The 12684-nt window shown below is 49.2% G+C and overlaps 1 protein-coding gene across 1 annotated transcript; it reads right to left on the bottom strand.

The window, feature by feature from the left end:
• Positions 1–368: 368 nt before the first annotated feature.
• LOC130610646 (cytochrome P450 4B1-like) lies at positions 369–12223 on the bottom strand. Its single transcript, XM_057430699.1, has 12 exons — positions 11989–12223; positions 7992–8136; positions 7304–7348; positions 6663–6790; positions 5024–5148; positions 4754–4905; positions 4315–4421; positions 3586–3776; positions 2913–3046; positions 2219–2283; positions 1602–1684; positions 369–1067 (listed from the first exon to the last, which is right to left on the bottom strand). The coding sequence occupies exons 1-12, from the start codon at positions 12166–12168 to the stop codon at positions 899–901; spliced, it is 1524 nt and encodes a 507-aa protein (XP_057286682.1). The 5' UTR covers positions 12169–12223; the 3' UTR covers positions 369–898.
• Between the last annotated feature and the right edge of the window lie 461 nt (positions 12224–12684).

Below are 12684 nucleotides of genomic sequence, written 5' to 3'. Positions count from 1 at the left end.
GGGTGGTGAGGCACTGGAATGGGTTGCCCAGGGAGATTGTGAATGCTCCATCCCTGGCAGTGTTCAAAGCCAGGTTGGAAGAAGCTTTGGGCGGCATGGTTTAGTGTGAGGTGTCCCTGGCCATGGCAAGGGGGTTGGAACTAGATGATCTTAAGGTCCTTTCCAACCCTAACTATTCTATGATTCTATGGAAAGAGATGCTGTGTTGGCTGCAACTGGAGACCCATGGGCAGGGGCCTGGCCAGACACCCCCAGGGTTGCCTCTTGCCCCTCATGGGTTTCCTCTCAATCTCCAGGATCTAAAGGGGTTTTACGCTGTTTGTGATGAAGTGAGCAAATGTCAGCAACAAAAACAGAGGCAGCTGCTGTTACAGGAATAATTATTGGTTTATTAACACAAAAATTACAGAGTATTTTGCAGTTTGGTCAGAATTTCTGAGCCCAAACTGGCACCAGTGTTTTCAACAAAACAGTCAGGTTGAGTGTGAAAAGAGAGACAGAGGTCTGCCATAGGCTGTCCCTGCTGCAGGAGAGGAGGCCTGACCCCTAGGCACTGAGGAAGGTGCTGACAATGGTGCAGGGCTGGGAACAGTTATGGATTCAGCCAGGACATGAGTGCAAAGGCGGGATTTGGTAAGGAGGAAGCTGGTGGGACCTTCCCTTACAGCAGGGCAAGGGGACAGCCATGCACGGCTGCACTGAGATTGGTGCTCACAGAGCCGATGGCAATGGGTCTGTGCAAGGCCATCCAGGCTAGATGGGCCCAGGCTGAAAAGGGTTTACAGCTGGTAGAAGAGGCACAGAAATCAGAAATCTTCATCCCCAAATCCTGCCCTGCACCTTTTGCCCTAGAGAAACATTGTCCCTCCCTCCACCAGAGGCAGGATGTTTTCCAGCATCAGCAGGTTTTCTTCAGATACAGGTGAATCCCGTTCTTGGAGCGAAGAGTGATCTGAGGTATTTTGTAGGGAGGCTTGTCTGGATCAGGAGAGAGCTGAAAGCGGAGCAGGGTCAGGGCCAGTGCCACCTTCATCTCGTTCATGGCAAACTGCTGCCCGATGCAGTTCCTGGGGTAAAACAGAGCAGCTCAGATATTCCCAGATCCCAGATCTCTCACACCAGAATACAGCCCTTCCCCTCTGCAGCTCTGGGGGCTCCAGACAGTGTTTTGGGTAGCAAAAGCAAGGGCATGGGCTGAGCTCTTTGGGAGAATCAAAGGGCAGGGAGGTGGGATAGGGTCTCTGCATCAAGGAGAGGAGGAGAGCAGGTAAGCCCAGGATGTTGCAGGCTTCCTGTATGATGCCAGCAAGGTGCTCCGCAGCTTTGGGACCTGGCTCCCTGTCCCCATGAGGGGCCTGGCAATGTTGCCTTCCCATTTTGTCTGCTGGTATCAGAACCCTTCTATGGCACAAACGCTTGTTATATGCTTGTGAACTGTTCAACGCTGCGGGGCCAGGACTTCAGGAGGTGGGCTCTGAGAGCATTCTGTGAGTGCTTCCCCATAGCAGTTATAGCAGCAGCACAGACATCTCAGGCTGAGCAGTCTCTAGGGATGCATGCTTTCTCTCCCCACTACTCCTTCAGCATTCAATACACTTTACCTCATTCCAGCAGAAAAAGGCAGAAAGGCATGAGAGTGCCTGCCAGAGACATTCTCCGGGGAAAACCGCAACGGGTCAAACACCTGGAAATGAGGAATATGCAGCAAAAAAAAAGTGATTATTTAAGAAACAAAGCACTGACTGGAATCTTCAGACACGTGACGCCCCATCATTTCTGAACAACCCCATTGGAAAGAGGATTCATTTTGAGATGGACTGAAGCTCACACATCAGACTTCTTTGCTTTCCACTGAGCCTGGTAATGGTGCTGCCAACATAAACCAGACATGGATATGGTGAAAACGGGGAGCCAGGTTTCAATCCTCCACCTTTAGGCTGAGCAAAAAAACCATCTTTTTGCTTGTTACTACAACAAGCTCTTTGGAGCACTTTGTTGCACTGTTTGGGCAGCACCCATTCCTAATGCTGCTGTCTGACCAGCCTGTGCTGCAGTTGGTCGAGACTAACACAAGACAGTCACTTCTCAGCATGATTCCTGTGGGCAAAGATGTTTGGGAGCAAGGGGGGCTCTGCTCTCCTGCTAACAGGTGAAGGGGACACTGGAAGAGGCACAGCATAAAGAGGAAAAGTTATTAGGAAGGGAAAAGAAAACTCACCAAAGGGTCTTTCCAGACTGCAGGGTTTCTGTGCATGAGATAAATGCTTATTGCGGCGATGCTGCCTGTAAAGCAATTGAGGAGGAGAAAAGGGCTCAGTGACAAAGAAACTAAAGGGAAGGTTGCAGCATGCTCACACAATGGTCTGTCTAAATCATTGTGGTCTTATCTGCCAGCTGGAAACCTATGAGGGTTTTGTCACTGGCTTCAGAGAAAACTAAATGTTTTCTATTTATTTAGTTGTAAGTAGCCAAGTAGTGGAAATGAGGAAGGCACTGGGACTGTAGGCACATCATCCCTCCACCAAAACTGCCCACTTGTATGCCAAATCAGAGCAGGTAAAGAGCAGCACAAGACAACTCCCACACCACAAACTGGGATGGAATCAGTCTCTGTCCCTCCCTCACCAAAATGAGTAAGCTATGACCTTGTGCTTGGTCAGAAAGAGAAGGGGCTTTTGGCATAGGCACAGCTGCCTTATAGTGACAATGGCAGGAAAGATGCCACAGGGATGTTGCTGTACAGCCCAGTCTGTCAGTGAGATGCCAACATCTGCACAGCCCTATGTGAACATCTGTGCAGTGAGGAGCAGGTCACAGAGACAGGGCTGTCACCTTTGCTCTGCAGCAGGCGGCAAGGACACGGCTGATGTCCAAGAGCACAGTTCTGTGAAGCAGGAATGGGATTTACAGACCTTCTGGCAAGCTGCGACCATCGGGGAAGGTGATGGGTTTGCTGAGCTGCCGGGACACACCAGGCACTGGTGGATAAAGGCGAAGGCTCTCCTTGATGCACATGGTGCTGTAAGTCATCTTGCCCAGGTCCTCCCTGCCAGGACAGAGGTAGGCTGAGCCCCACGCACCCCCTGCTGCCCTGCATCAGGAGGCCCCTTGTCCCGCGGCCATCAGCCCCACAGTGAGACCCCCTTGGGGGGAGTACAGAGGGATCCACAACATCCAGCCACAAGCTGCTGCAAGCCAGAGACTCCACACCACCTCTGAACAACCTTAACAACCTCCGAACAAGGACAAGTGAAAAGCTGTAGCAAAAGGTGAAAAGTTGCTACTACAATGTCCTGTGGTGAGAAAATAGGAGAGAGCAAAGAGCAACGCTAATGGTCCAGGTCTTGGCACAGATTCTAGCATGTCCCTCGTGGTCTAGGGTGGTCTTTCTCATGTCTGCCCTAGTATACAAACCCTGAAGGGCAGGGAGGCAGATTTAGCTGAAGGATGCACTGTCTGCTCTGTCCCATGAAGTCCCTGTACCTGCAGTAACCTTCAGCACCGCAGCTTTCGAGCCTCGAATACACTGCTCACTTAGAAATGGCAGCGATGGGGGAAAAGTCACCAGCTGAGGTGCAACCTTACCACTGAAGCGTCTCCCGCTCTCCCAGGATCCCCTGGATCTCCTCCCGGCACCGTGCCTGGTGCTCGGGGTGTGACGCCAGGCAGTACAAGAGCCAGGAGATGCCACTGGCTGTGGTATCATGGCCCTCAAACATGAATGTGTCCACCTCAGCACGCAGGTCCTCATCAGACAGCCCAGCTCCGTTCTCATCCTAACAGATCAGAGACACTGATATACAGCCACTCATATATAAAAGTAATATATACAATAAATAATACATAACATGATAATAGAGAACAGATAATACAGATAATATAATGACATATCTATTATAGTGCCCCATATATTTATATATAAAAATTAGTATCCCTATTATATATAAAAATTAATATTCCTTCAGCTATTGTGAAGGAAGTGGTAAAGACCCTGAGATACATCTAAACAAAATCAGTCTCTGTTTAGACTGAATTCAGAGCCCCCTTTCCTTCACTTAAAAGGCTCTTTATCCCTCCCCATATTAAACCACCATGACTATGAAATCCCTCTGTGTGTTGTATTCCCCCACAAAGGCTACTAAGCATTTCAGTGATGGAAAACTGGATCACCTTGGCCCTTCTTCAACTGGACAGGACTGGGATAGTTTGTTTTAATGGCTTGTGCAGTCCTGAGGGTCTCTGGTGGTTTGTGGCACCCCTGCAAAGACTGAGCAGCTTCTGCACCCTGCTGCACACCCACTCCTCACCACTCACTTTGGCACACAGCAGAATGTCCAAGAAGTCCAAATGTCTCTTCTTCTGGATCTTTTCAAATTCCTGTTCATCTTTTAGGGACTCCTTTCGCTCACGGATCACCTTGTCTGGGGAAAAAAGAGTTAAAGGTTCAGCAGGGACAGGAGATGGGCACCTGAGATGGTAGTGCAGGCAGTGACCATCCCTTGTCTCACTGATCTCTGGTCATTTAACAGGAGCATTCCCAGGCAGGAATTCCTCCATTAGTCCAGTTTAATAACCCAGAAGCTGTAAGACCCCTGGCTTTATGCCTGTATCAGGACCACTGCTGCAAGCTGATGCTCTGCTTGGATCCTAGCTCTGAGCAGAATCACTGCATGGGCAAGGAGGTCACTCGACTGCCCCTGGTCAGCCATCACTCAGTTCTAAAGCTTTAGGAGAGGATGAAGGTAGGGAATACCTGTGTGGTCATGAGCAAGCTGGCAGTACTTTCTGAACCGAAATCCATGGGGGCTGAGCCAGTAAATGATATCATTGTGGTAGGGGAAGATGCGGAGGCGCTGGTGTACCATTTGGCACATGTCGTAGACAGCCTGGATGTAGGTGTTTTTCCTGGAGGGAAAGAAATGGTGGAAGTTTGTACGTTTGGAAGCTTCATGACAAGTGATTTGCCCATTGTCCTCCTGAGCTCCAAAAGTGTCTGTCAGGGTTTGAGGCAGCCAGCACCTACCTGTTGGTCTGGCAGTTGCTGTGACAACTGAAGGCACATTTCATGATGCTGTCGAGGGTCATCAAGCTGACGTGCTCAAAGAGCTCCACCGGTTTTCCATCTGTGATCAGTTGTTCCCATTTATCCTAGGGCACAAAGGAGACAGAAATGAGAACGCAAGGGACAGCCCTGCATGATCTGCAGTTACTCGCTGGTTACATGAGTGCTCAGCTGGGGATACATCCCAGAGAAGAGGAAAATAGAAGAGGATCTCTTAGTTGCCATCAAAATCCTGGAGAAGGGAAGCCAAGAGCGGGATGGTTAATACAGCAGTTGCCTCAGGCAGCTGCTATTCTGGAATCCTGGCAGTGGTGAGCCCTGGTGCACCCTACCCTGGGGTAAGAGCACCCTGGAGAAGCCCAGGACAGGCACATTGCTGGGTGATGAAGCATGTTACCAATGTCTTTCTTAGGGTAGAGTGTGTTTCCTGCACAAGGGCAGCATCTGCCGGTACTGGGCTTCACCAAGTCTGTCTTCAAGTACGTGTGACTTTGGTGCCTAAGAGACAAACTTCTGACCAAGGTTTTTCCTCCATCCCACAATCTCTCTGCCACTGTCTTTTTCCAGCATATAACATAGGAGCTCTTGCTCAGCTCTTCCCATAGGGGATCCCTAAAGAAACTATAATAGTGTCTCTCTTGCCTGGCAGACATGAAATGATGTTGAATCCTCTGTCCCTTCGTTGATGTAAGGAACCAGTGGACTTAAAAGCTGAGAAAGGGTGGAGATGGAGGAGCACAGTCACATCCTTGTTCTCTCCGGACAGACTTAAGTCCATAGCACACACCACGATTGCCACCTGGTGGCTTGAGTTCCAACAGTAGACCCTTTGCATGGTCTGCAAGGAATTACAAACTGCTAGGCACTTGTATGCATTGCAAAAGCTGTTCTGGCTCTCCAGAGCCCTGCTCCCTGGACCAGTGGTAGGGAGAACAGCCAGGATCCATGTGGAGCTGCCAGGGAGGCTGGATGGAGGGAGGCAAAGTAGAAGGAATAGATCCAGCACCCAGACTCCTGCTGGTCCACATGCACTAAGCCTGGTGCCCCTCACCTGTAATTCACACTGGTTTCCATTGTACCCAGCACTGACGGATGGAAGAATAGTGTGGTTTCATTGTGTATTAGGCAAGGCAAGGATTGCCATTCAGTCATGGCTATCTTAACAGCAAATAATAGTCTTCAACCTTAGGTCACAGCATAGCTCTGCTCCAAACTTTGCATTATTTTGGGGGATTTGTTATGAACCTTTATTTATTTCAGTTCTTCATTTAAAAAAATACCCTAAAAGAAGTTGCAGTTGGGATTGAGATTATGCAGTTTGGGGATGGCAGTAACATCCTCAAATCATACCCACGGAGCCCAAAGCAATACCACAGACACAGTCCCTGTGGGGAAGCTCAATCTGCTCATTCTTTCCAACTCAGGGGCAGGGATTTGTGGTCACTCAGAGAGATCAACCACCAGGACACAGCCTGTCCCTATAGTTACCAGGTTGTGAGTAATGGTACAGCAACAAAACTGCTCCAGTGTTTACCTACTAACCCATCAGGATCAAGGAAAAGAAAACAGGGCAGAGAGAGGAGCACCATATGAGTCCTACCAGCATCACATTAGTAGACTCTGCCATCAGGGCCACGTATGGTTTCAAGATGTCGTAATGAAAGCCCGGAGTCAGGAGTCTTCGATGCTGGTGCCATTTTGGCCCATGTAAGATCAGCAACCCGTTCCCTGGGGAAACACAGGCAAGGCATGTTTTGCTGGGCACAGACAGGCTGCTTTCACCTGCCTATGAGTACAGCCTCTGCCTGCACAGAGCATGATTAGACCTAGGCTGCTACAAGAGAGTATTTCCAAGTGTTGCCATCAGTTCTGGGGTTCCCAGACATGACATAGAGCTGCCTCCAAAAGGAAACACTAACACTGCTGGAGCTGAGAAGTTCAGATCAGCAAATGCATTTTCCACCAGTTCTCCACTGAACCTGAGCTTCTCCCATCACCACCCTCTGCTATCTGTGGACATGTAAGTGGCTCTCTTTTGTAAGTATGACTTAATGTCTGAGCTTTCTTTCCTCAAATCACAACCCTCCCCAACATTATGTAGCACCTTTTTCAACAAACAATAATTTTAGGAAGCTTTTAGCTGAAACTGCATCAAGGAATAAGCACAATGCTGTTTATTTATAGCATGCTCTTCATTATCTTCAAACCATCCCTGGTAGACAAAGCCCTGGGAATACTTACCAATCCATGGGACAAGGTATTTATAGCTGATGTTATCCTTGGGATCTGCAAAAAAGAATCATCAAGAAAGACAAAATAAAGTTGTAAATGTTGCAGTAGCATCAACCCATTTGGTTGCACCTGAAAGGTCCCTGTGGGCTCTCACTTTTGGGTGGGTAGGAAGCAGAATGGGTGGCATCCCTGCAGAATTCATCAGTATTTCACAACAAACAACACTGTCTGGCCCATCTGTGAGAAACACAGATTAAAAGCAGATGCCCAGACTGGAAAAAAAAACATTAATATTGGTAGTCCAAAGTCTGTGCTGTGGGATAAATGATTAATCCTCCCAGACAGCACCATTCAGCACCTATCTTGATGCACTAAAGATACTTCTCTGCAATAGGAACCGGGGCTGTAAACTGAGGAAACAGCTCCCAACTCTCTTCTTTTTGCTGGGTTCAAGCACCAAGAAAAGAACATTTCAAGGAACACTTGAGGAAGTTTGATTTGCCATTGATTTGGAGGGGCCCTGGTCCACCCTGCAGCCCTGTGCCTGAAGCTCCAGGGCATGGCATGAAGGAGGGGTATCCCTCCCTGCCTTTAGATGATTTCTGCAAGACAGCCTCTCTGTGACACCCTGCCTTGCTGCGAATGTTTAGGCTGTCATGGGAAATCATCTTCACAGTCAAAGGCATCATCTCCTCACCTCCTCTGGACAGCAAAGCCTTGGCATAGTCAGGATCAGTGATAACCAGGAATGCCGAGAAACTCCCGAACCAGACAGGGTGAGCATATAGGTACTTCTGTGCCCAGGTCTCTACTTTGTCCAGCACCTCTTCCTCCTTGAGAAACTAGTTGTGGAGAAGTAAAAAGAGAAAAATACACAGAGTCAGAGAAAAAAATAAACAACCTCCCAGTACACTTCCTTAAAAACCTCAAGGTCTTTCTGCACCACAAAACCAGGTAATGGCAAACAAGGGGTTATCCCTCTGGGTTTGCAGAGGATGAGAAGTAGAGATGCATGTTACTTTTAAACTTCATATAAAATAATTCTTCCTTATCACTTGACCCTACCCATGGAGAGCATGCTTAGGGACAGTGGTGGTACCGATCAGTGCATATATTTTATCTGCTCTTTTTGACATGGCCACCCCAAAGAAGACTCAGGTTTGCCCCAGACAGCATCTGCGGTTTGTGGCATGTGGATATGCTCTCTCTTGCACATGGCTGAGCAATTAGCACCCTGCAGCCATGAGAAAATACAGCAGCACTTTCACAGCAGCCAACAGCATCGCTGCTGTTGTTTGCCCCAGTGCAATGATGCCTCCTGACCAGGAAATGTGGGCCACAGCTTCCTCCAGCCATTTAGGTGGAGAAGGCCAGTGTCCAGGTAAAAATCAACAAAGTAAGTCCAAAGTTGCCAATGGAGTGTACGGAGGATAATGTTAGCTTAAGATTTCATTGATTTCCATGAATAGAATTTAATAGAGAATGAAGAGCTGGTGCTCTCAGAAAGGTTCATCTCCAGTCCCTCGAAGGTGCAATCTGAAGAGTAACGTGGGCACCAGTGTTCATACCAGCAGCACTCACATGTTGATTCTTCAAAAGTGATCACCATTTTATTGCTTTTATAGCCAGTGGTGTTATATATTAAACAGGAAACAGTCAAAGAACAAGTGAAAAGATCAGTGGAAACATACAAAGTCAGAGGCAGAGAAAAGAGACAAAACTATGTAAGGATTCTCTTTTAACAGAAACTATTCTGTCACAATACGCAGGGGGAAGGATTTTGGAGAGCTAGGGCTGACATAACTGCTGCTGCTTTGATATGAAGCTTGAAGCTTTATTACATCTGCATACTGGTGCAGAAACCAGCCACAGTCACTGTATTGACTGAGTTAAGCGAATATTTGCTCAATTGCTTTGGTGCTGAGTTATATCAGCTCAGCTTTTAGTTTGGTGAGTGTTTCTCAACCCTGGAGATGGTTTGTATTCAAATAATCACCTATGCTAGGCTTGTATCGGAGAGGATGCTCAGGAGCCACAAGGCTTCTGCATGGGCTGTGTGGGGGCACATCCAGGCTCCATGATCAAGGCTGAGCCCCCTTCCCTGTGAGCCAGGGGGTCATATCCTCCAGCATGTCCTGTGTTTCTCCCACATTCAGCAGAATGACAAATTACATCCAGCTATCACTTATGATAGAAAGTTGTTGTTCAAATTCTCTTGCCCAAGTTCAAGATTTTGGACTTATTAAAGAGAACTACCAATTGTTCTGGTTGGAGGGATCAAGTATTGGGCTAAAAGGTGGCAGCCTTCCTTAGCACCCACCCCTTCAGCAGTGCCAGCAGAAATGGGGCTTGGCACAGTGCCTTTAACTCAGTAATACTTGAATGTGTGAAAGTCCCTTTGATAAGGCTGCTTGTGCTTCCTCCTGTCAAGAAATCACAGAAGGCATAAATGGAAGTAATTAGGAGATGCCAAGCAAGCCTTGCTGACAGAAGTCCTAATGCTGGAAGCCTCTGCATGCAACCTTGGCTTTGGAGTGCTGGCTTTGGTTTGTGCTATCAAGAACCATCCCTGCACTGGAAGAGGGTCATATGGGTTTGTCCAAGAGCAGAGGTTACCCCCAAGGTGAATAATCTCTACCTGCTCTGCCAAGCACGCCCAGTACAGAGGGTGTAAAGTCCTACGGGCTGTAGAGGAAGAGGAGAGGAAAGCTCCTGCTTCTTAACCACAGCTCCAGTTACCAGGCTGTGCATGAAAGACCATCACTTCTACTTCTTCCTCCCTTGGGGTCTTGAGAAGAAAAGTATAACCACCACTTGTGTCTAAGGAAGAAAGGTAATAGCCCCATCTCACACTGAAATGCAGCTTTTGAAATGGATCCAACACTAAAAGCATCTGGGAAGAGGCACTTAAGGATGCTTTTAATGGCTACACACTGATAGCAAATGAAACAGAAAACACACGAGCAGAAACCTGAGCATGAAGCTATGCTGTGCTCAGTCAGAACCAGGCTGGCTCCCCTCCTCCTGCTGCATGCACAGGGCAGATGCAGGAAAAGGACTGTTGAGGGACTGACAGTCCCCCTGCACTCTGCTCTCCTCTGCTTCCCACCAGCTGTTGCCAGGGGATGTCTGTTTGGCTAACTTACTGCTGGCACTCTGGGTTTTAACTAAGTCATGCTGCTGCAGTGAGACACAACCTACACAACCCCTCCTGATATTTTAATGTCATTTCTATCAAGTGATTTGGATATGCAGAGACTAATACCTAAGAATGCTTTAAAACAGTGATGTATTCCTGGGAGACCCATTCAAAGCATGACAAATAATATCTGAGATATTAAATAGACCTGAATGAAACTGGCAATGAGTCACTTTACATCAAGAGAATAGGAAATGTCAGTGCTCTCAATACAGCTCTCAGGTCTTCCCTCTGAGGTGTGTGTAAACCTTGCATTCAGCATGTACCCAGCGCACTGCCAGTTTCCTCACTGGCTCAATGAACTGTTTGCCTCTGAGGAATTCAGCAGCATTTAATCAGCAATTGATTAAGTTTGCAGAACAGGAGTTCTTAAAAAAATACCCTCTGAGGTAAAAGTGAAGCCGTGAACAACTCAGCCATGACGGGAGCGAGGGATTGGCACAAATGGTTAAATCCCATTCCAGGATAAACAGTCACAACTGACATAGAGTAGAACATAGTTTATATAATTGCAGTTTTAAAGTCTAACTGGCAGCTCAACAAAGCCCTGAACTGGCCCATCTTCGTGCTAACTTTGCCAAAAGACTGCCTGTCCCGTCCAGCGCAGCAAAACTGGGGCGAGCCCTAAGAGGTCTCCTCCAGGTTTCCCAGCTACTTCTCAGGGTGCCAGTGATTTAATGTGCCACAGATTTGGCCCGGGCAGGGCAGTATCAGAGCCCAGGGTGATTTTAACTAGCCTTTAGCATGTATGAAAAAGCCTGTTGCATCAGGCAGCTCAGTTACTCCTTGTGAAGTAGCTGATGAGTTGTGGAAATCAGTTTGCCAAAGCAGACACGGCGATTTGTGTGGGCAACCACATACCTCGGGGAATAGTCACCCACACCACAAATGCCCAGAACAAGGCTTGCTTATGTACATGGGCTTAGTTAGTTGGGGCTTTAATGCAACCTTACAAAGATCTGTGGATCCTGTACCAGATGCTATACTTGGGATGTGTTTTATGGCATAAACATGACGGAAAATGATCAATGCTCCGTCACGGGCACCTGGCTCACCTGGCCATAAGACGATGCAAGCTGGCAAGAGAGAGAAGGTGCTTCTGAACGCTGGGACCAGTGTCCCATTGTAGCAGCCATGTCGTGGCCGTCACAGGAGCAAAGAGGTGACGGCGGAGCCAGGACAGAGCAGCTTTGGCATTGATGCCGGGTTTACACCCTGGGATGACCTTGCGCACTCCACATGACATGATCTTTCTTTACTTGCAAGCCAGCTACCACCTCTTTCCACCGTGCATTTTGCAGCAGCCTGCATGTGCCGTTCTCCAGGCATTACAAGCAGAGAGAGCGGTGTGTATGGTTGAGAGGGAGGATGCCCGTCTTCCCCTTACCCGGAGGCTAGGAGAAGCAATTCTCCTGGACCGCAGGGACAAGTCCCCGCAGCATCATCCCCACCGGCATTACCCCTCCCGGCAGCGCAGACCCGGCTCCCTCCCTACCTCCTGGACGTGACCCAGGAGCCAGTGTGTCGGGTGTCCGGGGAAGTCGGCCAGCGCTCTGAGCAGCTCCCGCCGCCGGCGGTACAGCTGGATGGCTTTCAGCAGCACGCAGGTCAGGCAGAACACGGCGGCGAGGTGCACCACCCGGGAGACATCCACCCCCAGCCACAGCAGCTTCATCCTCTCGGCCACGGCAGCGGCGGGATCAGGCGGACACCGGTATCAGCCCCCCCGGGCGCGGCGGCCGTATTTATCCAATGCAGGGCGAAGAGGCAGGTTCAGAGCCCGAGCGGCTGCCAAATCACGGCAGCGCTTGTTGGGAGGAAGGGCAGCATCCCGCTTTGCCCGCAGAACGGGCTCAGAGCTCCCGCCCGCCGCCGGGGACCGCAAGGATGCGGGTAGGGGAGGCAGGGGAAGAGCTGGAGACCCGCAGCGCCGACCGAGGAAGACAGCAAAGAGCGAGCGAGACCGGGGCTCTCAAGGAGGCAAAACTGAAGAACATGGCTGAGTGAGGGTGTGGAAGGACCATCCCGAGGGGCGTGGGAAGCATCACTTGGGAATATTGCTGTTTCACATGCGGTTCTTTAGGCTTTTAGCGCAGACAAGCCTTCAGGCTTTCAGGAGAACGCAGGCATACCGTGAGCTTCCTCTCCCCCAGGGTTTTCATCACATACTCCTCCCTCCCAAGGTTTCCCC

The sequence above is a fragment of the Pezoporus wallicus genome, unplaced genomic scaffold (genome assembly GCF_028554395.1).
Source record: "Pezoporus wallicus isolate ANWC-B61680 ecotype Strahan unplaced genomic scaffold, APGP_CSIRO_Pwel_v1 contig_10084, whole genome shotgun sequence".
NCBI lineage: Eukaryota > Metazoa > Chordata > Aves > Psittaciformes > Psittacidae > Pezoporus > Pezoporus wallicus.
This window is presented reverse-complemented; position numbering and strand designations above follow the sequence as displayed.